Source organism: Oryx dammah, unplaced genomic scaffold (genome assembly GCF_014754425.2).
Source record: "Oryx dammah isolate SB20612 unplaced genomic scaffold, SCBI_Odam_1.1 HiC_scaffold_23, whole genome shotgun sequence".
Taxonomy (NCBI): Eukaryota; Metazoa; Chordata; class Mammalia; order Artiodactyla; family Bovidae; genus Oryx; species Oryx dammah.
In genome coordinates this window covers 8,262,384-8,288,117 of record NW_024070207.1, presented here as the reverse complement: position 1 = coordinate 8,288,117, position 25,734 = coordinate 8,262,384, and the positions used below count along the sequence as shown (strand labels likewise).

At 43.1% G+C, this 25,734-nt stretch overlaps 2 protein-coding genes across 6 annotated transcripts; both read right to left on the bottom strand.

Annotated features, from left to right (window-relative positions):
* Positions 1–6,803: 6,803 nt before the first annotated feature.
* Positions 6,804–7,397, bottom strand: TCEAL6 (transcription elongation factor A like 6; the record flags this gene model as incomplete). The annotated part of the gene is given in 1 exon segment (XM_040266513.1): positions 6,804–7,397. A coding segment is annotated over 1 exon segment (594 nt), but the record flags the coding sequence as incomplete, so codon positions are not given.
* A 14,954-nt stretch (positions 7,398–22,351) lies between these two features.
* Positions 22,352–25,036, bottom strand: BEX5 (brain expressed X-linked 5). Of its 5 annotated transcripts, none has more exons than XR_005725531.1 (3): positions 24,347–25,036; positions 23,724–23,790; positions 22,352–23,172 (listed from the first exon to the last, which is right to left on the bottom strand). XR_005725531.1 is itself a non-coding variant. In XM_040266690.1 (3 exons), exon 3 carries the CDS (start codon positions 23,140–23,142, stop codon positions 22,804–22,806), a length of 339 nt encoding a protein of 112 aa, XP_040122624.1. In that variant the 5' UTR covers positions 23,143–23,172; positions 23,724–23,790; positions 24,695–25,027; the 3' UTR covers positions 22,352–22,803. The 5 variants fall into 5 exon arrangements, 4 of the variants coding, with proteins under 4 accessions (XP_040122624.1, XP_040122623.1, XP_040122626.1 ...); XM_040266690.1 differs by having other exon boundaries at positions 24,695–25,027; XM_040266689.1 differs by having other exon boundaries at positions 24,856–25,027.
* Between the last annotated feature and the right edge of the window lie 698 nt (positions 25,037–25,734).

Genomic DNA, 25,734 nt, shown 5'->3' with positions numbered 1-25,734 from the left:
TAAAGACAACAATCCACACACACAACAAAATGTGTTCAAGAAAATCTACAAAAATTCACTAAGAAAGCTAAAAGCTTCTAATATTTGAACCAATGTTGCTTCTTGCCCACTTTTCAAGTTCACTGAGGTAGATACTCCATTTTAGACTGCTGTAGCTAAAACACAGGGTTCCCTGTGGCCTATTTCCCAGCTGTGTGAGCCACGGTCAGGTAATAAATGTGTTGTTTTAAGCTTCAAAATTTAAAGTAATTTTTTACATAATAATAGAAAACTAAAATGGATATTGGCATTGAAAATGCCAAATACCTAAAAATGTTAAATGGCTTGGGAGCTGGGTAGTAAATGGAGATTAGGAGAATTTGGAGTAATATTGCTTTGAACTATCTGTAAATAAAAATATAGACTTCACAGACCCTGCTAGCCAGTCCCAGAAGGATGCGAGAAGCATGTCATTAGAAATTGGAGGAGTGAGATCCTCATATGCAATAGCAGAATGTTTCATGAAATTATCTCCCACAGTTCAGGGGAAAGCAGAACATGTAAGTGATAAACGTGGACATTTAGCTGAGGAGATTTCCAAAGCGCTGAGGTATGACCGGGTTTCTTACTATTTATATCAAAATGTGGCAAGAGAGAGACAAATTGAGGGAGTATTTGATAAACAAAAAAAGAAATACGACTTGATGATTTGGGAAATTCCCATTCTATTCAAATGGCAAAATACACTAAAATTAAGAGATGCCTTCTGAACAAATGACATAGAGAAAAAGCTGAGGGTTTGGTAGTATATTTTGCTGAAACTTCCAAAAGTTAAAAAAAAAAAATCAGAGTACTCAGCCTCACAAAGCTCACTTTTTCAACAAAAGTCGACAACGTCTAGGATGCTTAAGGGGTCTAGAGGTCAGAGACAAAGAAGCGAATGATGTAAAGTATGAGAAGGATTTAACGTGTCACCACTGGCTTGGTGTTGGGGGGCACCATGTGGTAAGGAGTATGTACACCCTTCAGGAGCTGAGCGCATGCACACTCAGCCACCTCAGCAGGAGCCAAAGATAGAGAAAAATGATCTCAGAAATAATTGTGGGTGTAGATTTTGCTCAATGGAGTAAGACCCAGTGCAATTTGTTCAAGACGAACAAGGTTCTGAAGGAAATTATATCAACAGAAATATTGTCAGCTTGGAATGAAAGAAATAGAAGAGCACAAAATGAGAGGAGGATATCAGATTCCCAAAATTCTTCTGGTAGGAAGTAATCTGATAAAATTTTTTAACCGGGATCACATGCTACCTTTAATGAAAAAGGAAGAATGAATCAGAGGCCAGAACCAGAAACTCTAAATACAGAGCTAAGAGTCCAGAGTTCAGAGTCATGAACACAGAGGGTGAAGCTAAGAGCCACAGAGGATTATTCTCAGGTCTTGAAATCTAATAATGGAAGTCCAGGTCTTTGGGATTAGTGACTCTTTCTTATCTTCCATTTTCCCCACTTTGGTCTATAACTGTTATCCTGTGCCTCTCCCATCATGAGATGCTGGGAATTTTGTGGGCAGGAAATTTGTGTCGTTAGTATCATAGGTCCACAGAAGAGAGAAACATCTTCAGGAACTGCACTTAATGAATTATGCCCAAGATTCTCATCCACACCTGGTTTAGATAATTTGGATGATGAGATTTTTTTACTTTTGAGCTGACACTGTCATAGGATGAGATTCTTGGGAACCTTAGCAGAATGTGTTTTGTATTTGGGAAGGACATTAATCTTTGGGGACCAGAAGGCAGACTGTGGTAGGCAGAATTTTAAGATGGCCTACCAAATTACCAGCCAATAGTGTATACATCGGAGAAGGCAATGGCACCCCACTCCAGTACTCTTGCCTGGAAAATCCCATGGATGGAGGAGCCTGGTGGGCTGCAGTCCATGGGGTCGCTAAGAGTTGGACACGACTGAGTGACTTCCCTTTCACTTTTCACTTTCATGCATTGGAGAAGGAAATGGCAACCCACTCCAGTGTTCTTGCCTGGAGAATCCCAGGGACAGGGGAGCCTGGTGGGCCGCTGTCTGTGGGGTCGCACAGAGTCAGACATGACTGAAGCGACTTAAATGCAGTGTATACATACCTTCTTCCAGTTATTCAATCAAACACTAATCCATATATTTCTGTAAAATCATCTTGTAGATGTCAGTTGACCTTAATATAGGAAGACTATCTGAGTGAGCCTTACCTAATCATTTCATCTCTCTAAATAAGCGGTCTAAAGTCAGAGTAAAAGCATGAGAGAAAGTCAATGTGCTATTGCTTGCTTGAAAATGCATAAGCCTCATGGTAAAGAATGCAGGTAGCCTCTACAAACTGAAAACAACCTAGCTGACTGCCAGCAAAAAAAAATATGACCACAATTCTACAGTTGCAAGGAACTTATTTCTGCAAAGAACTGAAATGAACTTGGAAGTAGATTTCCCCACCTAGAGTTTCTAGATGAGAATTTGGTTTGTCTGACATCTTGATGTTAACCTTTTGAGACCCTGAGCAGAAAATACAACCATGGTGTGCCATACTTCTGACCTACAGATGTGTGAGCTAATAAATGAGTGTTTTGTTAGGCTGCTAAGTGTGTGGTAATTTGTTGTGCAATAGTAAATAATTATATCTTGAGACACAAATATTTGTACCATCTGTGCCCTTTATGAGTGGCCTTATACAAACCTGTTCCTCAGACTTCCTCATCATTAATTTTCCAATTTAATTCTCTGCAAGTCCCTGACCAATATTTTAATCATTGCACATGAGCCAAAGTAGATCCATATCTAGAGCCATGATATGTTCATAACAAAAATTCTACCCACCGGTATCATTTCCCACTGTTTTCCGAGTCATTCCTGAGTGTAGCGATAGTGCACCACACATCCATTTGTCAACATACAAAAGATACACCCATGAACTGGACCACTATTTTATCTCTCTTTTACTAACTGGTTTTGAGGAACACCCCATGAGGCCATATATGTTATTTGAGAGAGAGACAATGTAGGTCTGTAATTTGCTTGTCCTTTCTTGATTTACTCAGGCTCAGTCTTTTAAATCCATATGCAATTAATGGTTGAAAGCTGGTGCTCAGACCAAACTTTATTATTCAAAAGAGTAGACAGACATAAATTCATAATGGATGTCTCATTTGTGCAGAAAATTAAAAACTCATGATCAGATGTTAAGTCTTTAGGACTAGTAGTAAGTTAGTTTCTCAAATGGAGAGTAGTTGCCAAGAGAAGAAGGCATTTTTTTCTCTAAAAGTGTGCATTCTAATTCTACTCCTGGGGCTTTCTAAGGCTTCGTAGACTCTGTTTAGCATGAATTCAATACAGTTGGGTCTGCAGAGCCGTGAAGCTGAAGTGTCAGAGAAACCTGCACTGCAGCCTGGACCTACTGTAGGTCTTCTTCTTGCTCTGGGTACCACTCAAAACTGGAAATCAGGGCTTCCCTGGTGGTCCAGTGGTTAAGAATTTGTTTTGGAATGCAAGGGACACCAGTTCGATCCCTGGTCCAAAAAGATCCCTCATGCCATGGAGCAAATAAGCCCCTGTGTCACAACAAGTGAGCCAGCGCTTTAGAGCCAGTGAGCTGCAACTCCTGAGCCTGCGTGCTGTGACTACTGAAGCCCACGGGCCTAGAGTCCATGCTCTGCAACGGGAGAAGCCACTGCAATGAGAAGCTGGTGCACTGCTACAAAGAGCAAGATACCCTGCTCACCACAAGAGAAAGCCCGTGAGCAGCAAAGAAGGCCCACTACATCCAAAAAATAAAAATAAAGTAAATGTTAAAAAAAAACAACCCTGGAAATCATAGGGAGTTCAAGCACAAAACAACTACATTGTCTCTAAAACCTGAAGCCTTGGTTCCCCCAGGCTAAATGGAGAAAGCTCATCTGTTGGTAATCCAGCTGCTGTCCTTCCAGGGCAGCCCCTCACCCCTGGCCTCCCACTCTGGCAGGGATGCTTCTATTCTTTTATGAGGCTGTGCTCCTGTGCATACACAGAGCCCTTCACTGGGCCCCTTGACGGCACAGATTCCACAGCTGTTTAGTTTCACTTTGTAGTTTAGTTTCACTGTCTTCCTGGGTTTAAAAAATTCCATTTTCTTCACCCCAGGAGCTCTCCTTGGTGCTTCTGAATGTATATTTCTTTTATTGATGACAGCTCTAGCTGTGAATGGCAGTAGGGTCCTATCCAACCTGTGAAGCCCACAGCACCCAGATCCTTTTGGAATTGTAAGTAAACCCTGTTTGACAACTCCCAAGGTTTTTCTAAACTTGGAGAAAAATTTGAATTCCTGAATTAGTCATTATTATTTACACTTTTAGTACCTACTATTTGTTAGGTACTGTGCTAGACACTAGGAATACAGGTACAAAATGGACTGGATATGCTTTACAATACAAAGAGTCCAATGCCAAATTTCTTAACTTTTTAAAAACCACAACCCACAGTCAGAACCCACATATTTCTGACATATATATATATATATATCACAACTCATGGCATACACACATACACAAATATATAACAGAAACTTAAATTTCACAAAACAATATTCACTCTAAATGTATGCAATTTGATTATTTTATATTTGACTCTATCCAACTTTCTATCTTATTTCATTGAAAATTACAAGTCTTGACCCAGTGAATTATTAATAATTTCAAGACTTACTCGTACATGGGGGGAGGGATAACTGCAGCTTGACAAATACAGGTCTGTTTAATAATCTATTATCTATCTCATATGGGGCATATAATTATCCTTTCAGGAACATCTTTCATAGAACAGTGGGAGTGGGGAGCCTGAAGAGTCTCCCTCTACGCCAGTGTTTTCAAACGCCAATGTGCATGGGTATCATCTGGTGAACTTGTTAAAATGAAAATTCCAACTCAGTAGGTCTGAGTAGGGCCTGGGATTCTGTATTTCTCATTAGCTCACAGGTCATGCTGATGCAGCTGGTCCATGCACCACATGTTCACTAATAAGGGTCTGAAAATCAAATATATTGATGGGTCTGATGAACTGCTAATACAGGGCCTGATAAGAGTTTTCTGAGAGAGAATTCAACTAAGAAAGGGAGACCACAGATGAAATATTAATCTGTAAAAAATAGCACAGCCTCTGCCATATAGATATTTCCCCTTGTTCTAACCTGCAACATCTGAACTTGGTAAGAAGGATATTCATGTATGCAAAAACTCACAAATCAACAAAATACACATAAGTGATCATTTTGCTTGAAAAGAGTCTGAAAGATATTAGAGTCTCAAGTAGCACTGGGGGGATACTCACAGGTAACAGGGTAACTGTAATTCTCAAGTGAAGAGAGGGCTTTACCAACATTTGTATAGAGGTCAAGGGTAGGTGGGCATTGACTCTAGAGAATTGATAGAGCTCTGGCACCTTTTGCCCTCCAGCTCATTTTGCCCTCCAGCTCATTATACAGTATCAGTAATGAGTCAGGACCCAGGAGAAGGGGCACAGTGCTCAGCAGACATGGCACTATCCAAGAGAGAGAGGCATCTATCTCAGCTTCTTGAACGTGTTCTTGGGCACAAGTGAGACCTCCCTCAGTTCTCCTCCGAGTGTCTGATTCCATCCACATACCTACTACTGCCTGAGAGTTCTATGGGAGCCATTCTTCCACCAGGTATTTGGTGGGATTTGGGTCACAACACATCTCATACATTCAGAACCTCATTTGATCCACTTGGCAGGCCCATGAGTCAAATATTATCCCCAGTTGACAGATTACAACACTGACTCTTACAGCAGTGTGTCCTTATAATGGGGCTTCCCTGGTGGCTCAGTGGTAAAGAATCTGCCTGCCAATGCCTGCAATGCAGGAGATGTGGGTTCGATCCTTGGGTCAGGAAGATCCTCTGGAGAAGGAAATGGCAACACAGTCCAGTATTCTTGCCTGGGAAATCCCATGGTCAGAGGAGCCTGGCGGGCTACTACCAAGTTGATTCCTCTAGCTCTGAGTACCATAGTTAATATGAGTTTTATTTATTATGAGTTTTACTTTACTATTCCTAACAACAGGAATATTAAGTGTCTTCATTGCACTTGTAAACTCACTGAACAGTCCAATCACTTATCATGTATTGTTTTGTGGTCTTAGTTGTTTTTTTTTTTAATGACTAACACAATCCATATCATTTAGAAAAAAGCATACATGAAAGGGCAAAGAAAGAAAAAGAATCACACATGTTGGGATCCATAGGATGGTAGAGGATTCAAGAGAAGGTCTGGCAGTGCCCACTGACATGGTTACAACTAGGGGGACACATAGGGATGGACATACCTGTGGAGGAATGTCATGGAGGTGATCTGAGTCATTTTTGAGTAGAGGCAAGACCTCTTTTCTGGCTACCATGCAAGAAAAAACAACACCTAGTTTTTAGTTTTCATAGTTTGTGCACAAATGCATTATGCTAACATTTATACTTTTACAAAAATGGTTTGATAGTATAAATTCTGAAATATATAGTATACAAAACAGAATATATAGTATCTGAAACAGTTTTGAAAAGTTTTTTCTTTATTGCTCTTTTACAGTGTACGGTATATCATGAACATCTCCTCCACACACATGGGTGAAAACACCCTACTGAAACACGGAGAGCTCTGTAGTTGGATCAAAAGACTGCTAGTAATGACAGTGACACCTAAAGCAAAGTATCAGCTTGAGGATAAAGCACATAGCCTGGCAAGTGCCTGCCAGGAAAAGCAGGGTCAGCGATATTCTCATCAAAGAAATCAGAATCAAACGCCAAGGCATTCAAGATATGGGATATCATGTAAGCCCCCTTTGGCCCCTCCCTCCGCCCCTCATTCCCCTGACACTCCATTGCCCCTTGGGGTTAATGGATACTGTACATTTCTTTGTATTCAATGAAAACCACCCATTTTCTGTCTTTTCCTTAGCTCTTCCTGAGCCCTTGACAGATGTCCACATTCTCTCAGCATCTCCTCACCTCCCAGATGTCTTTCCTGTAAGTTGTCCTGATCGTCCCTGGGGGAATCCTCCATCGTCCTGTCCTGTTTTCTTTTTGCCTTCTGGGGCACATAATCTTCAGCAGGGCACTTTTTGGCAGCATGCAACTGGCTCTCTGACTTTGCCTGGGACCCTGGCTTTCCCTTGAGTGGGTTTCCCTCAGCTTCGAACTTGCCCTGCTTTTCTTGCTTCCCCTCATCTGCTGGTTGTCCCTCATGTGCAGGTTGTCTCTCATCATCTGGCCGTTCATCATTCTGGAGCTCTCTCTCCTGTTCTGACTTCCCCTCCACTTCCAGCTTTTCTTTCTCATCTGACTTTCCTTCATTTTCAGGCTCTACTTCATCTTCTGGCTTTCCCTCACTTCCCAGTTCAGTTCAGTCGCTCAGTCGTGTCCGACTCTTTGCGACCCCATGAACTGCAGCACGCCAGGCCTCCCTGTCCGTCACCAACTCCCAGAGTCCACGCAAACCCATGTCCATTGAGTCGGTGATGCCATCCAACCATCTCATCCTCTGTCGTCCCCTTCTCCTCCTGCTCTCAATCTTCCCAACTTTCCTTCATTTTCATTTCAGAGTTTTCCATGTTGACATGTCCCCTCCTTTTCCTGTCCTGGGGGATGAGGGTGGGGTGGGGATGGCTGAGAAGAGACAAAGAGGAGACAAGGGAAACTGAGGGCTTGGGTGGAAGGCAGGTCTGGACAGCACTCACCCACATCAGGGGTCCTCTGACTTGGCTCGGCCTAGTGTGCCTTCTGCCTACCCTTCACTGCACCATTCCTCCTGCACTGAGAGCCAACCATTCCCTGGCAGGCCCTGCCACCCTGTACCATCCTTTAGTGTGGCAGGGAGGGTGTATAGTATATGTGGTGGGGGGATGGGCAGTGGGGCCCTCAAATGCTGCCCAAGCTGTGCCCGCCAGCTTGCAGCCCCATGCCTGTCCAGTGCCCTCCTCCTTCACTGACCTCCAGGGGTTCTGGCCAGGTTCCTCCTCCTTTTCTATCCAGGTCTGCTGGTAACAGACCCGCAGACGTGCAAACAGGAGGCAGAGTGGCTGCACGGTCTGTGCACTGGGGCCCCTTTCCTGAATCCGGGCCCTCCTCATCCAACGGTTCCCCCACCCTCGACCTCTCCTGACCCTAGTTTTTTTTGTCAGGCCTCAGGCACCAGACCAGGATGCTTTACAAGCTGCTTGAGTCTCTGGGACCCCTCCGCTGAAGGCAACCCACACTCCTCTCCTCCCCCCACCCCCAGCCCTTTACGCGGAGGTCAATATTTCCTCCTAGGCTCAGAGAGGGGGACTATTCTCAGAAATTTGTCTACGTTTCAAAGTCACACAGCTCCCCCCACCTCTGGCCCCATTTCAGGCTCGAAAATGGGTGGAGGGCACAGAGGAGGGGCGTGGAGGAGGAAGCGGGGCCACTTGCCAGGTCCTCCCTGTGCCCAGCCGCGCGCCCGCGGGCACTCCCCATCCGTCTCGCGGCTCTCCTCTCTGCGCCCCTCCCCGCGGCTCTCCTCTCTGCACCCCTCCCCGCTGCTCCCGGATCCTAGCCCCACCCACTTCCACCCAGGCCCGGGGCGCCAGCAGCGCCCACCTCCACCCTGACCTGCAGGACCCGGGTCAGGTCTGCCCCTCCTCGGGCTCGCCCCTCGCCCGCCACCTGGGCAGCTCTGCGAGCCGGTGCCGCGCGGCTTGTGCGAGCCAAGCGGACAGCGCGACACCTGACTGCAGGGCGCCGGCTGGTCACGGGAGCGCCGCATCCCCGAGCTCGCTCTCTCCCCCGCGCGCCGCCTCTTCACCCCCTTCCCAGAGGCACCCGACAGGTGCGGAGAGGTGGAGTGGGGCTGGAGAAGGGGGACTTACAAACAGCAGGAGGGAGGCTTCCTGACTGCAGGTGCTTTACCTGGAGCATCTCAGGTCCTCGCTCAGCATCCCTCTGAGATGCCCATTATCCCCAGTTGTGGCAGCAGATCGCAGGGAGGGTACCCGACTTTGCCAAGAGCGCGCCACACAGCCCAACAGCCCGCTTTCAAGACCAGTTCCAGAGCCCTGGGGCCGGTGCTCGCCGGGAAGCTGCGCTGCCACGTTGAGTAGCTGTGTCCTGAGCCTCTGCTCTTCTGAGTCCACGTGTTCTCTCTCCTTGGCTGACCTCTGTCCGTTTTCTTGTAAACACAAATGATCTCCGATAACCTACGTGTCCAGGTTATTCCCTCCCTCGAATGTCAGAACTTCTTTGCCAGCTGTCTATTGAACACCACTGCCTGAATGTCCCCGAGGGACCTCAAAATCCATACACTCCAAACAGCTCACGAACTTTCTTCTCGCCTTCTCTGTTCACTCCTCTCCGTACTTGGACTCCAACATTTGGCTCGTTCTCATCTAGAGAGAATGTCAGACAGCTAAAAAGTTAAAAAAGAAAAAAAAAAAACTTTTCAAACTATGGTCCGCAAATGAACAGATTCATCAAAATGCTTGGTTCACAACGTGGTCTTTTCATCGACTCCTGTTGTTCTCTTGCCTTTCCTTCCACTCCTTCCCTTCCCTTTCCGCTCTCACACTTGTAAAACCAGAACCCAACTAGAAAATTGATAATATTATAGTTGCTACAGTGTAGTGTCATATTTAGATTTTGATGGCCTGACTACTCTTCCTTGGTTTGGAACTCTTTTAAGTTTATCCTGATTGGACCGAATCAACTTCCTGGATGCAGAGATCAGTGTCTCTCTTCTAATTTGAGTAATTTTCATCCATTATTTGTTCAAAAATTCTTTCCATCCCTTTTTATCTTTCTTCTCCTTCTCAAATTCCCATCATGAATATATTAGTATACTTGATGGTGTCTCATGAGTCTTTTCATTTTTATTCATTTTTCTTCATTCTTTTTACTTTCTGTGCTCAAACTAATCTCAACTGACCTGCCTTCAAGCTAGTTTGAGCTTCCCTGGTTGCTCAGTGGTAAAGAATCTGCCTGCAATGCTGGAAACCAGGGTTCTTTCCCTGGGTCAGGAAATTCCCTGGGAAGAGAGCATGACAACCCACTCCAGTATTCTTGCCTAGAGAATTCCCATGGACGGAGGCGCCTAGCAGGCACAGAGTCAGACAAGACTGAAGCGACTCAGCACTAGCAGCAGCAGTAGCAATTTAGCTTATTCTTTCTTCTGCCTGCTCAGACATTCTGTTGAACCTCTCTAATGAACCTTTCACTGTAGTTATTGTACTTTAAGATCCAGAATTTCTTCTTACCTTCTTTTCATAATTTCACTCTCTATATATTGTCTCTACTGATACTCTACATTTTCAGAAGCATTTTCTCTTCATTTTGTTTAGTGTTTGTCCATGCCTTCCGTTAGCTCTTTGAGCATATTTAAGATAATTCATCCAAAATCTTTGCCTAGTTATTCTACTACATGAATTTTCTCAGTTTCTAACAATTTTTAAATTTCCTTTGAATAGGCCATACTTTCTCATTTCTTTATATACCTCACAATTTGTGTCAGAATCTGACTGTTTTGAATATAATAAAGTGTCAACTCTAAAAGTCAGATTCTCCCACTGCACAGGCATTGTTGTTGCTCTCTGTTGTGGGTTATTGTTTCCTTGTTTAGTGATTTTTAAAAATACTTTAGTAAAATCTGCATTTTTGGTCATATTTGGCCACTGAAGTCTGTGTTTCATTTTCTCAGTGGTGGTCAGCTGGTGTTTGGGCAGAGTTACTTTAAATGCCTACAGCCAACAACAAAAAGAACTACTTTGTCAGTCTTTACAGATGAACCCTGAGCTGGAACACATTTTAAGCGCTTTACTTTCTGCTTACGCAGAGCCTGAAGGCCAACCCAAGGTGAGTGCTTAGGGTCTTCTCTAGCCTTTTCTGAGCATGTGTCCAATCTTGGGCATGCACATAAACTTCTTGATTCCCCAGGATATATGAGTGTTTAAAAGTGTTTGCTTCCCCATGTATTTCTTTTCCCTAACTCTTTCTATCTAGGCTTCTCAGTCTGTCTCTTGCTTATCCCAAATGTTGTTCCTTGCCCCAGGCTGCTATAGCCAATACCTATGACTTCAAATGCTTTTGGCAAAAGCCCACTCAGGAAGCTCTTGTTCTAGCTGTATTCCTGGGAATGCCCTCAGTCTGCTGTGACAAAGGGAAATGTTTGTGCTGGTCCTTGAGACAGCTGCCAGACAGTCCAAGAACCACAACTGCAAAGCCATGAGAGTAGAGTCCAAATCCTCCTCCTGACACTAGGAGTCCAAGCCAGAAGAGTGGGCAGCCACCCAAAACTACTGCCACTTTTGTGCATAGACGGTAGTAGGCCCGCAGTTTACTTTTTTTTTAACCTCAAAGCAGGAGCTTCTTTCTTCACCAAATTACCCCTAGTTGTAATTTTTTTACTAGATTCCAGAGTTCTGCAAAAGTTGATTCTAATAGTTTTTGCCAGTTTATTAATTGCTTTTGAGGTGGTGGGATGAATTCCTATAGTTCCATACCCTGTCATTTTCAGTATTGTTACTTTTGTATTTCTGTTTTTCAAGTTTGGTAGTTTGTGTCTTTTTGGGAATTTGTCCATTTCATCTATCTGGTCTTATTTGTTGTCTTACAGTTGTTGGTAGTGTTATGCTATAATCCTTTTCAAACCCACAAAATTGGGAGTGGTGTCCACTCTTTCATTCCTGATATTGTTAAATTGAATCCTCATCCTTTTCCCCTTGGCAGTCTACCTATAGGCTTGTCAGGTTTTTAAAATATATATATATTTTCAAAGAATCCACTTTTCCCTTTAATAATGTTATCCAGTGTTTTTCTATTTCATTTATTTCCACTCTAATTGTCACTATTTCCTGTCTTCTAATTTCTTTGGGTTGGTGCTGCATTTCTTTTTCTAGTGTTTTAAGGTGGAAATTTAAATGCTTAATTTCAGAGTTTCAACTTTTTTATATTAGCATTTGAAGTTATAATTTTCCCTCTAAGCACTGCTTAATTACGTCTTATAAGTGTTGTGTTTTTGCTTTTATTAATCTCAAAGTAGTTTATAATTTCTCTCATGATTTCTTCTGATTAAATGAAGGTATACTGTTTAACTTCTATGTATTTGTAGATCTTCCAGATTTCCTTATGTGGTTGATTGCTAATTTAATTCTGTTATGGTCAGAGAATATTCTTTTTATGATTTCAGTACTTTTAAGTTATGTAGAATTTTATTATGGCCTAATAATGATCTATCCAGGAAAATGCTCCATGGATGCTGGACAAGAATGCAGGTAGATTCTTTACCACTGAACCACCAGGAAAGCTCTTGAAAGTGTCATTTTGAAGCTCCAAGTTATTACCATCGAAGTATCTGTTCTTTCCTTTTACTCTGTCAGTTTTTTTTTTTAAATATATATTGATGTTTGTTTATGTTCATTTAAAAATATTCCTTATGGATTGACCTTGTTTTTATTATAAAACACCTTTCTTGTTCTCCAGTAACATACTTTGTCTTAAAGTCCATTTTGTCTGATTAAAAATAGTTATTCCTTTATTTGTTATTACCCTTTGCATGGTATTCCATCTTTTCACTTACATTCTATCTGTTTTTTTAAATTTAAAATGTTTCTCTTGTAGATAGTATATAACTGGATGATGCTTTTTTCTCCATTCTGCTAAATTTTTCCTTTTGAATGGAGCATTTAATCAATTTGCATTTCATGTAATCATGAATAAGATAGGATTTATATTGGCCATTTTACTATTTGTTTTTATATGTCTTCTGCCTTTTTGGTTCCTCTGTTTCTCCACTATTGTTTCTTTTTTAAAGATATAAAAATATCTTTGTGCCATTTTAATTCTTTTGATGCTTCTTTTAAAAAATTAATTTATTATTTTAATTGGAGGCTAACTACTTTACAATATTGTAGCAGTTTTTGCCATACATTGACATGAATCTTTTACAATATTTAAAAAATTATTTTCTTAGTGGTTGCTCTAGGGATTAAAATTCAGTTCAGTTCAGTCGCTCAGTCATGTCCGACTCTTTGCGACCCCATGAATCGCAGCACGCCAGGCCTCCCTGTCCATCACCAACTCCCGGAGTTCACTCAAACAAATGTCTATCGAGTTGGTGATGCCATCCAGCCATCTCATCCTTGGTCATCCCCTTCTCCTCCTGCCCCCAATCCCTCCCAGCATCAGAGTCTTTTCCAATGAGTCAACTCTTCGCATGAGGTGACCAAAGTACTGGAGTTTCACCTTCAGCATCAGTCCTTCCAAAGAACACCCAGAACTGATCTCCTCTGGAATGGACTGATTGGATTTCCTTGCACTCCAAGGGACTCTCAAGAGTCTTCTCCAACACCACAGTTCAAAAGCATCAATTCTTTGGCACTCAGCTTTCTTCACAGTCCAACTCTCACATCCTTACATGACTACTGGAAAAACCATAGCCTTGACTAGACAGACCTTTGTTGGCAAAGTAATGTCTTTGCTTTTGAATATGCTATCTAGGTTGGTCATAACTTTCCTTCCAAGGAGTAAGCGTCTTTTAATTTCATGGCTTCAGTCACCATCTGCAGTGATTTTGGAGCCCCCCAAAATAAAGTCTGACACTGTTTCCACTGTTTCCCCATCTATTTCCCATGAAGTGATGGGACCGGATGCCATGATCTTCATTTTCTGAATGTTGAGCTTTAAGCCAACTTTTTCACCCTCCTCTTTCACTTTCATCAATAGACTCTTTAGTTCTTCTTTGCTTTCTGCCATAAGTGTGGTGTCATCTGCATATCTGAGGTTATTGATATTTCTCCCAGCAATCTTAATTCCAGCTTGTGCTTCATCCAGCCCAGCATTTCTCATGATGTACTCTGCATATAAGTTAAATAAGCAAGATGATAATATACACCCTTGACATACTCCTTTCCCAATTTGTTTCCCAGTCTGTTGTTCCATGTCCAGTTCTAACTGTTGCTTCTTGACCTGCATATAGATTTCTCAGGAGGTAGGTCATGTGGTCTGGTATTCCCATCTCTTTAAGAATTTTCCAGAGTTTATTGTGATCCACACAGTCAAATACTTTGGCAGAGTCAATGAAGAAGAAGTGGATTTTTTTTCTGGAATTCTCTTGCTTTTTCAATGATCCAACAGATGTTGGCAATTCCATTTCTGGGTATATATTCAAAAAATAATCAAGAGCAGAGGCTTAAACAGATATCTGTACTCTCATGTTCATGGGAGCATTATTCACAATAATCAAAAGGGAGAAACAATCCAATTGTCCACTGAGAAAGGAATGGATAAATAATATGTGGCATATAATTCAATAGAATTTGATCAGCTTTAAAAAGGAGTGAAATTCTGCTATATGCTATAATATGGGGAGGGGGACCTGGACAACATTATGCTAAATATGCCAGGCACAAAAAGAAAAATACTGTATGATTCCACTTATATGAGGTCCCTAGAATAGTCACATTTATGTAGAGAGAAAGTAGAATAGTGGTTATCAGTGGTTGTGGCATGCATGCTAACTCATGTCTGTCTCTTTGCCACCCCTTGAGCTATAGCTTCCCCAGGCTCCTCTGTCCATGCCATTCTCCAGGCAAGAATATTGGAGTGGGTTGCCTTGCCCTTCTCCAGAGGATCTTCATGACCTAGGGATTGAACCTGTGTCTCTTATGTCTCCTGAATTGGCAGGCGGGTTGTTTACCACTGAGCCACCTGGGAAGCCCTGGGGGATAATGGTAAGTTATTGGTTATTGGGTAAAGAGTTTCAGTTTGTAATGATGAAAAGTTTCTGGAGCTGCATAGTGGTGATGTTTTCACAGCAATGTGGATGTACGTAATACCCCTGAATTTCACACTTATAAATGGTTAAAATTAATTTTTGTATTATGTATATTTTTCCACAATAAAAATCCAGAAGAGAAAGATAAATATCATATTCTAGTCCTTATATATGGAATCTGGAAAAATGGTACTGAAGAATTTATTTACAGGGCAGCAATGGAGAAACAAAGCAATGGAGATCCTCTGGAGAAGGGAATGGCAATCCACTCCAGTATCATTGCTTAGAGAATTCCATGGACAGAGAAGCCTGGCAGGCTACAGTTCATGGGGTCGCAAAGAGTCAGACACGACTGAGCGACCAACACAAACACAATGGAGAAACAGACATAGAGAACAGACTTATGGACATGGGGAGAGGGGAGGAGAGGGTGAGATACATGGAATGAGTAACATGGAAACTTACAGTACCATATGTAAAATAAACAGCCAAGGGGAATTTGCTGTATGTCTCAGGAAACTCAAACAGGGGCTCTATATCAACCTAGAGGGGTGGGAAGTGGAGGGAGATGGGAGGGAGGTTCAAAAGGGAAGGGATATGTGTATACCTATGGCTGATTCATGTTGAGGTTTGACAGAAAACAACACAATTATGTAAAGCAATTATCCTTCAATAAAAAATTAATTGAAATCTAAAAATCCAAAAAATTATACCATTTTAAAGAGAACGATTCAGTGATATTTAGTACATTCACAATGTTATGCAACCAGCACCTGTATTTAGTTCAAAGCATTTGCAACACCCTAAAGTAAGACTCCTTATTCACTAAGCAGGTTTCCTCCTTTACTCTCCCCCCAGTCCCTGGTGGCTCAGCTGGTAAAGAATCTGCCTGCAATGTGGGAGACCTGGGTTCGATCCCTGGGTTCCCTTCCCCTGGAGAAAGGAAAGGCTACCCCCTCCAGTATTCTGGACACGGACTGTACAGTCCATGGAGTCACAAAGAGTGGGACACGAATGAGCGACTTTCACTTTAAGTCCCTGGCCACCGCCAATGTGTGTTATATCTTACATTAGTCTATTCATAACAAGATATCACAGATTAGGTGACTTTAACAACAAGCATTAATTTCTCACAGTTTTGGATATTGGAATTCCAAGATCAAGTTGTCAGCAGTTTGCTTTCTCCAGATCTCATTATAGCCTCCTGTGGCCTTTTCCTCTTCTTCTTATTAACGTATCAGACATATTTGATTGTGGCCCCACCCTACAACCTCATTTAACCTTACTTTCCTCCTTAGAGACTTTATCTCTAAGAGTCGCATGGAAACATATACATTACCATATGTAAAATAGATAGACAGTGGGAATTTACTGTATGACAGAGGGAACTCAAACCAGGGCTCTATGACAAGTTAGAGGGGTGGGATGGGGTGGGAGGTGGGAGGGAGTTTTAAGAGGGAGAGGACATATGTATACCTATGGCTGATTCATGTTGATGTATGGGAGAAGCCAACATAATATTGTAAAGCAATTATTCTTCAGTTAAAAATAAATTAAATAATTTTAATGATGATGAAACAAGAAACAAACAAAAATAGCAACACTGGGCATTAGAGCTTTAACTTATGAATTTGTGGGACACGCAAATGTTAGTACCTAACATTTAACCCTCTGGCTCCCCAGTATCCATGTTCTTCTCGTATTTAAAAAAAGTTCATCTAATCCCAGTAGCTGCCAAGCATTAACCCATTGGCATCAACTTCAAGTGAAGTCTCATCTAAACATCATCTCAGTCATGTCCAGGTGAGATCTGAGGTATAATTCATTCCAAGGTAAAACTTCTGTCCAGTTGTGAACCTGTGAAACTAAAGAAGTTATGTATTCCCAAATTCAATGGTGCAATAGGCATAAAATAGACTTTATTTTTCCCAAAAGGAGAAATCCAGTCTCATGAAGATTTCCCCCTATGTTTCCTTCTAAGAGTTTTACATATTCACCTCTTACATTGGGTTTTTGATCCATTTTGAAATCATTTTTGTATATGGTGTAATAAAAGGGTCCAACCTCATTTTTTTGCAGATGGATATCCAGTTTTCCCAACACCGTTTGCTGAAAAGACTGTCCTTTCCCGAGTTTACAGTCTTGCAATCAAGTTGTATAAATTTATTTCTCAGATGTTTATTCTATTCCATTGGCCTATATGTCTGTCTTTATGCCAATACCACACTCTTTGAATATAGTAGCTTTGATAGGAGTTACATTGCAATGAATGAATTCTCCTGTAGAGCTTTCAGTGGGAGCATGGCCCTGCCCAGATGTTGGTTTCTGATTCCGTCTCCAGAAGTATGAGGATAAGTTTCTATTGTGTGTGTATTTTTTTAACAGCAGCCACAGGAAGCCAATACCAATGGTGAGTGGCAGGCTTTCTGGCAAATGAATATTTATCCCTAGTTTCACCTTACGACCTTTCCCCTGAGACTAGCAGTTAAACTCTCCTATGTTACTGGATAAATCCAAAATGGCTAGGACAGACTCTTACAATCAAGATTTTAAATGTGCAAGAGGAATGTGATTTTTATTAATTTTATTGTTTATATTTTCCCCATATAGTAATGAGAGTGAAAAGCATTACATGGTGTTCAGTTCATCTTATTAAGTCAAAAAGACCCTTGAACTTATAGTTATAGTCTTGCTTTACAGAATATTTAATATTTTTTACATAGTATATATCAATTTTTCCCTTTATGGTTTCATCTTTTCTAATTTTTCTAGACCTTCTCTTCTATGATCGTTCCTCTGGATTCAGATAAACATATATCTATATTTTTTCTTTGAGCTATTTTATTGGTTTGTCCTTAATATACTTGAAATAAAAATATATGCTTCCAGCATTCATCAGAATTACCTGGGAGCCTGTTAACAATGCACCATTACCAAAGTGTGGTTCTTGGATGTGGACCTAGGATTCTATATTTTAAACAAGCTCCATATATGATTTTGAAGCATTTGATGGGCTAGAAAACATCAAGGAGCACGACATAAACTATCTTAAAAGATATCATGTGTTGATTTGGGGTGTAATTCTTCCTCTCTGATGTGTCTTTCACAAGAAAAATATTCTAAATAAATGAAATTACTTCCTTAGGCTCACACAGTCAATCAAGGGTAGTACAAAGAAAATAAACCAAAGATATTTTAGTGACAAATTATACCCAATTGTTCTCAACTCTACATGTACATCAGAATCATTGTGGGAGCTTTTACAATGTAATAATCCCTTGACCTCGAATTCTAGTGGGTTTGATTCAATAGGTTGGGATTGGGTCCTGAGCTCCACTTTAAAATCTCAGGTAATTCAAGGCTTCAGCCAAGGTTAAAACCTATGCACTGAAGAAAACAGTATAAAAATAACAGTTTTTAAAAAAGGGGATGGCCTAGAAGTAAAATGAAATCCAATGTGTGTGTGTGTGTAATGAGGAGGTGAGTGTCTAAAGTTGAACTAAAGTTGGGGCCTCCACTTTAAGTCCAAAGATGTCTGATGAACTTATAGGATGCAGTGGGTGTGGAGTAAAACCTAGTTTCCTGAATTTTTAACCAGTTCACAGGTGATTCTGATGCTGCTTATTTGTATAACACCTGTTGATAAACAGTGACATATATAACATTACAATGTACATGCATTGAAACTGATGTATAATGCTCTCTTTGTTGTGTTCCTTTATCAATTACAAGCTACAGTCTGCAGAGAAAAGAAATAACTTGCTTACAAATGATCAGAGGCAAATTTGGGCCCAACCAGCAGGACTTAAAAAAATTTTATTGGGCTAGAGTTGATTTACATTTTTTAAAATTTTAGAACTTTCAACTCAGCTCTCATTAACTGTGGTGCCCTACAACTTAACAGACCTTGTGCCAGGCACTCTGGGCGCCAGAACATATGAGACAGTATATTTACTGCAAGAAAGGGCAGTCTAGTTAGGGAGCAGTGGAACATGTCCTAAAAAAAAGGATCTATCTACCAGATTCCCAGTCTTGGCATGTTTCCCACTGATAGGTGATTACAGGTTTACTGAGCACAGCAAAAATCAAAGTAAAGAAGAGAGAAACTGCTCCAGATCCATGTTGGTTGGTGTGAGTAGAGACTACCAGAGACTCCCACAGTGAAGGTGGTGTGGACCAGAACAGTCTTTGGGACATAAGGCACCCCTGCAATGCCAGTGTATGCAGAATGAAACCTGTTTAAGTGTCTACACAGAAAATGACAACCAAGAAGACTGAGCAATATTCATGGGAGGACAGAAGGCATAGTCCAATTCTGAGACACTATCATGAATGTCATTCACATTTATCTTGGGGAAGGCAGAGGTGAGGGAGAAAGTCTGAGAAAACCACAAGGGGATCTTTGGATCCCTAAACAGCACTGGGGAAGTATCCACCTAGGTGAAACATAACTCTAAAGCAAGAAGGGCTTCCCAGGTGGTAAAAGTGGCAAACAACTGCCTGCGAATGCAGGAGACGTAAGAGACATGGGTTCCATCTCTGGGTCAGAAGATCCCCTGGAGGAAGGCATGGCAACCCACTCCAAAATTCTTGCCTGGAGAATCCCATGGACAGAGGAGCTTGGCGGGCTACAGTTCATAGAGTCACAAAGAGTCAGACACGACTGAAGTGACTTAGCATACAGCACGTACACTAACTGGACTGTGCTTAGTCGCTCAGTCCTATCAGACTCTGTGCGACCCCATGGACTTTAGCCTTCCAGGTTCCTCTGTCCATGGGGATTCCTGAGGAAAGAATACTGGACTGAGTTGGCATGCCCTCCTCCTGGGGATCTTCCCAACCCAGGGAATGAACCCAGGTCTCCTGCATTGCAGGCTGATTCTTTACCAAATGAGAGATACCAAGGGAACGTGTCATGCAAAGATGGGCACAGTTAAGGACAGAAATGTTATGGACCTAACGGAAGCAGAAGATATTAAGAAGAGGTGGGGGGGGCGGTCCTAAGATGGCAGAGGAATAGGCCGGGGAGACCACTTTCTCCCCCACAAATTCATTGAAAGATCATTTGAGCGCTGAGCAAATTCCACAAAACAACTTCTGAACGCTGACAGAGGACACCAGGCACCCAGAAAGGCAGCCCATTCTCTTCAAAAGGAGGTAGGACAAAATATAAAAGAGAAAAAGAGAGACAAAAGAGTTAGGGACGGAGTCCCATCCTGGGAAGGGAGTCGTAAAAGAGGAGAAGTTTCCAAACACCAGGAAACTCTCTCACCGGTGGGTCTGTGGGGAGTTTTGGAATCTCAGAGGGCAACATAACTGGGAGGAAAAATAAATAAATAAATAAACCCCACAGATTACGTGCCTAATGGCAACTCCCAGCAGAGAAGTAGCCCAGACGCTCACATCCGCCACCAGCAAGCAGAGGCTGAACAGGGAGGTGTGGGCTGCAGTGCTTCGGGTAGGGACCGGGCTTGAATGCCCTGAGGACAATCTGAGGGAGCTAATGTGATATAGCAACCCAAACAGTGGGAAAGCCAGAGAGAGAGATAAAAAAGAGAAAGAGAGAGAACTTTCCCATGAAAAGCTCTAACTTAGGCACTGCCAGGCTGGCTCACAGAACAAAGGACTGATCCCCTGCCATTCGCAGAGAGGCAAGCGGGCGACAGCCAGAGCCGGAAAGGGGCAATCTCGGCCCCAGAGATCGCATCCTCTACCTAACTGCAAACAGGCTCCCAGTTGCTAACCAAGTCTTCCTGGGATCCTCGATGGTTGACATCCGCTGGGAGGGTCGCAGCCAGAGATCAGCTCTCCAGAGGAGACACATGGCACATCTGAGACAGAGCTCCCAGTGCATCAAGATTGCTGGGAGAAATATCAATAACCTCAGATATGTAGATGACACCACACTTATGGCAGAAAGCAAAAGTAACTAAAGAGCCTCTTGATGAAAGTGAAAGAGGAGAGTGAAAAAGTTGGCTTAACACTCAACATTCAAAAAACTAAGATCATGGCATCCAGTCCAATCACTTCATGGCAAATAGATGGGGAAACAAAGGAAACAGTGACAGACTTTAGTTTCTTGGGCTCCAGAGTCACTGCAGATGGTGACTGCAGCCATAAAATTAAAATATGCTTGCTCTTTGGGAGAAAAGCTTTGACCAACCTAGTGAAAGTCACTCAGTCATGTCCAACTCTGTGACCCAACGGACTATAAAGTCCATGGAATTCTCCAGGCCAGAATACTGGAATGGGTAGCCTTTCCCTTCTCCAGGGGATCTTCCCAACCCAGGGATTGAACCCAGGTCTCCCACATTGCAGGCAGATTCTTTACCAGCTGAGCCACAAAGGCAGCCCTAGACAGTGTATTATGAACCAGAGACATTACTTTTCTGACAAAGGTATGTCTAGTCAAAGCTATGAGTTTTCCAGTAGTCATGTATGGATGTGAGAGTTGGACTATAAAGAAGGCTAAGCACCAAAGAATTGATGCTTTTGAACTGTGGTGTTGGAGAAGACTCTTGAGAGTCCCTTGGACTGCAAGGAGATCCAACCAGTCCATTCTGAAGGAGATCAGTCCTGGGTGTTCATTGGAAGGACAATGCTGAAGCTCCAATACTTTGGCCACCTGATGTGAAGAACTGACTCATTGGAAAAAGACCCTGATGCTGGGAAAGATTGAAGGCAGGAGAAGCGAATGACAGAGGATGAGATGTTTGGATGGTGTCACCTACTTGATGAACATGAGTTCAAGCAAGCTCCGGGAGTTGGTGATGGACAGGGAAGCCTGGCGTGCTGCAGTCCATGGGGTCACAAAGAGTCAGACACGACTGAGTGACTAAAGTGAACTGAAAGCACACTAAGCAGGAAGGGGCATTCTCCTCATTTCTGAGTGGACAAACTGGGGATTCAGACCACCAAGGGGTCTAAAATGATCAGGCAGTCTGTGTCACCTTTAAGACTCCTCCAGAGCATCAGTCGTGGTGGGGACTGGTGGAGGGAGGAAAACCTAGCAGAAGGGGAAGGAGTGCCAAGCAGTCATGGCATAATGCACAACTATATCCCTCCCAGATATAGAAGGGTGCCTCCTACTGGCAGTCAGTCGACTGGCTTGTGTCCTTCCCTAAATATGAAGGACACCTAGAGGGTTGGGCCTTGCATGTGTCCTTTGAGCCAGACACAGATTTCAGTCACTGCCTCATTTGATTACCACAATAGCTCTGTAAAGCATGTTCTATCTTCATTTTATAAACAAATAGGCTGATATTTGTTTATATTTTGACTTACTGGAAAAGTCCCTGATGCTGGGAATGATTGATGGCAGAAGGAAAAGAGGGCATCAGAGGATGAGATGGCTGGATGGCATCACCCGATACAATGGACATGAACTTAGGCAAACTTTGGGAGATAAAGGACAGGGAGGCTTGGTGTGCTGCAGTCCACGGGGTTGCAAAGAGTCAGACAGGACTGGGCAACTGAACAAGGCTGATATTAAAGAAACATATCTGTAATGATTAATAGGTTTGTGCTTCTAAATAAGAGATCCAGAGATAATATAAGATTTATGTCTTTAAATTGTGTCTCAAATATTTATTGTTTCCATTACCTTTATAATCTGATTGGTAAGTTCTTTGATTCTTTTTTTTTTTGGCACATGTATAATTATTTTGGGAAAATAAGAAAAAAACAGCTAATCAAGAAAATAAAAAGACACATTCAGATCTATCTATCTATAAATATGTATATAAAATGCATGCTTTAAAATGAGATAGTATATCTACTGACTGCTTTTTGAAGTGCTTTATTAGCTTTACAATATGTAATAGACATCTTTTCATGCAAGTTCATTAAATCTCCCCTGCTTTTCTGCAAGTTGACAGAAATTCTTACTAAGTCAAAAGTGAAAATGAAATCACTAATCTGAAAAATGACAGAACACAAAAGGTTCAGAGCAAAGGGTACATCAAGAAAATGCAAGTTTGCGAAGCAGGGGGTTTATGATTATTAACCTCAGCATTCAAGGCATAAGGCAAAATTCATCATGATGGTCATGGTGAGGAGGATCGCCAATAAGAATGCGTAGACTGTACCTCAGCTGAAGCTCTCTAATTTTCCTCCTTAGCTCTCTCATCTCCTCCATGAACCTCTCCATATCATCAGCATCCCCATCTATAATGTCAATGTTATTGACAAGCCCATTAGGCATATCCTCTCTAAAATCCTGGGCAGGTGGGTCCCAATCCTCTCTAACATTTTCTCTAGGCTTGGCGCCTTCACCACCTCCCATAGGACAAGCTTCTTCATTCTGCACCAGAGCCTGCTCCTCTTCTCTCCTTTCCTTGGGGTCCTTTTCCATCTTGAGATATTTTTTCCCCGCTTCTTCTTCCTAGGAGATGAAAGGATGGAATACTTTGTAATAACAAGATTCAGAGCTCTGTGAGCAAATGTTTCACCACCTGAGAGACTTCAGTGTGCCCTCTAAGGGGGCGCCCCAGATCCAAAGAAAAGAAAGTGAAGTCGCTCAGTTGTGTCAGACTCTTTGATACCCCACGGATTGTAGCCTACAAGGCTCCTCCATCCATGGTGTTTTCCAGGCAAGAGTACTGGAGTGGGCTGCCGTTTCATTCTCCAGCCCCAGATCCAGCCCTGCCCTAAAGCCCATCATTTATCCTGAGAATCCTTCCCCTCTCCACTCCTGGCTTCCAGTGGATGGTGGGCAGGACCGTGGTGGAAAGACCATGCCTTAGCCTCCAGAGCTCCTTACAAGTTGTCCAGGGGGCACCCAGAGCTTGTCCTTCTACTCCCTTCTTCCGTCACCAGCCACAGACCCAGTCTCGGCCGGGTTTCTCCTGTACTTAGTCGGGCAAGAAGGGCTGGAATTCCCCCCATTCTGCCCTGTGCACCCCTACAATAGAGAGTCCCAGGCACCTCCCATACCTGCAGGGATCAGAAGCAGTCTTCCTCTCTCAGCCTTGAAATCTGCTGCACCAACGGACCTAAAGACCTATAGAGAGGAATGCAACAATAGCCAGCACTGATCACTCTGACTAAAGGACCAGCGTCGGGGGTGGGGCGCCAGCTGTCTAGTGGGTTTAGGACTCCGCTAGAAACGTGTTGCTGCCTTCCCTTTCTCCTCTATCCCTTCTCACGGCTTTTATTCACGCCCTGTGAGCCTGTCTTCCAGAAACAGACATTCTAATCAAAGCTGATTATTTCCAAACCTCTTCTTTAGGCCCCTCATCTCCACTGTCTGGTCCTTCCCCGTCATCTAATTACCATTTCTTGAAAGCAAAGGGACAACTTGTGAGGCGGGGGTAGTCCGAAGAGCTTGCTGGGTGGCTACGTGGTTCATTTATAAATAATTTCAATGTAGGTATCTGCCAGGACCTTTCGGGGACTTTCTGGAGCTCCCCCTTCTTCCACTGCCCACCATTTTATGCATCAAGATGGACGAAGGGCAAAAAGGTAACATGGGCATAGCAAACCTGTCCCCGCTGCGGCGTCAGTGCTTTGTCAGGCTTACCCTAGCGTCCGCGGGCAGTGCCCACACTCACACCGACCTGAAGCGACCAGAAACTGTTTCCTGCTCTCGGCCTCTGTTCAGAAGTCCGTGGCACACGCAGTCGATTGCCTCTTCCATAGGAGGGACGTGCTTCCCGCACCTAATCCCTGTCTCTATTCTCTGCAGCAACTTCCCGGCCCCCTCCCCTACTCCTCCTTCGAGTTCCCACAGCCACCATTTCCGGCTCCAAAATGGAAGGAAGGGGAAGAAATGCCAGGAACGGAGGCTTAGACCCGCTGCAGAGTCTGCCACCCCCAACCCAGGCTCGCCGGTTGCGCGCCGCTCCCGGCGGGCTGCAGTAATCAGGTCGTTTCCTCGCAGTCTCCTAGGAGATACTACCTCGTACCCATTCTTCAACCTTTGGCGCCTCTTGAATTCCTCCCACCAAGTCCTTGCACCAAACAAACGTGAGGTCATCGGAGAAGCAGTAGAGAGAATCCAGTCCTGGCCTCGCTCTGGTCTTTACCCTCAGGCCCCCGCTCCCTTCCCCAGTCAGCGCCCTCCAACCTGCCGAGGATCGCGGTCAGCTTCCACGGCTTCCTCCTTTCTGGGTACAGTTCGCCCACCTTAAGGCAACAGCCAGCCGGCGCACAGCCGCAAAGGACTACGGACTGCAACTGGAAAGAGAGACCAGTTTAAGCGCGGGCTCTAGGTCTGCGTCACTGTGAGCTCACATCCCCGTTTAAGGCTCCTACCTGCGGAGCTAGAGAGAGCTGGGGGCGGGAGCGGGGGCGCGGCCACCTTTCGCCTCATTGCTACTTTCTCCCCAACTATACCACTGGGTACTGCACATCCATTATTTACTTATTTGTTTGTTTAATCTATCTATTCATTTTCCTATTTATCATCTTTGACACCAAACAGGTCAAAATATTTTGTCGTTTGTATTTGCCTTTTTCCTGATTTCTGCTGGAGCTTTTAAAGAATTGCGTCTTCCTCTTCTGTACTATTAAATGTTCACTTCTCTCCCTTCCACTCTGAAGCAAGTAAAACCTAGAATTTCCCCCATCAGTCTTGTTGGTTTTGTCCCAGGCTGGAACCGGGACAGGGTGTGTTGGGGGTGGGGTGGGGTGCGAGTCTAGAAAGTCTGGAAAATAGGTAGGAGGTAACATTAAAAAAAAAAAAAAAGCTTTCACCCTAATTATTTCCCTTTCTGTTTATTTTTTGAAGGGGTGGGTGATTGTTTTTGTTCTATTTCCCATCAGCATACATTCATGTTTTGGTTGTTGTAATTAGACAATACAGTTATTTTTATTTGAAAACTAAGATTAAACTTGCAAAACCTTGCCATTCTGTTTCTGCTGTTGAATCATCCTACAAATATAGTCTCTCTAGATAGCACCCTCAGTTCAGTTCAGTCACTCAGTCGTGTCCAACTCCTTGCGA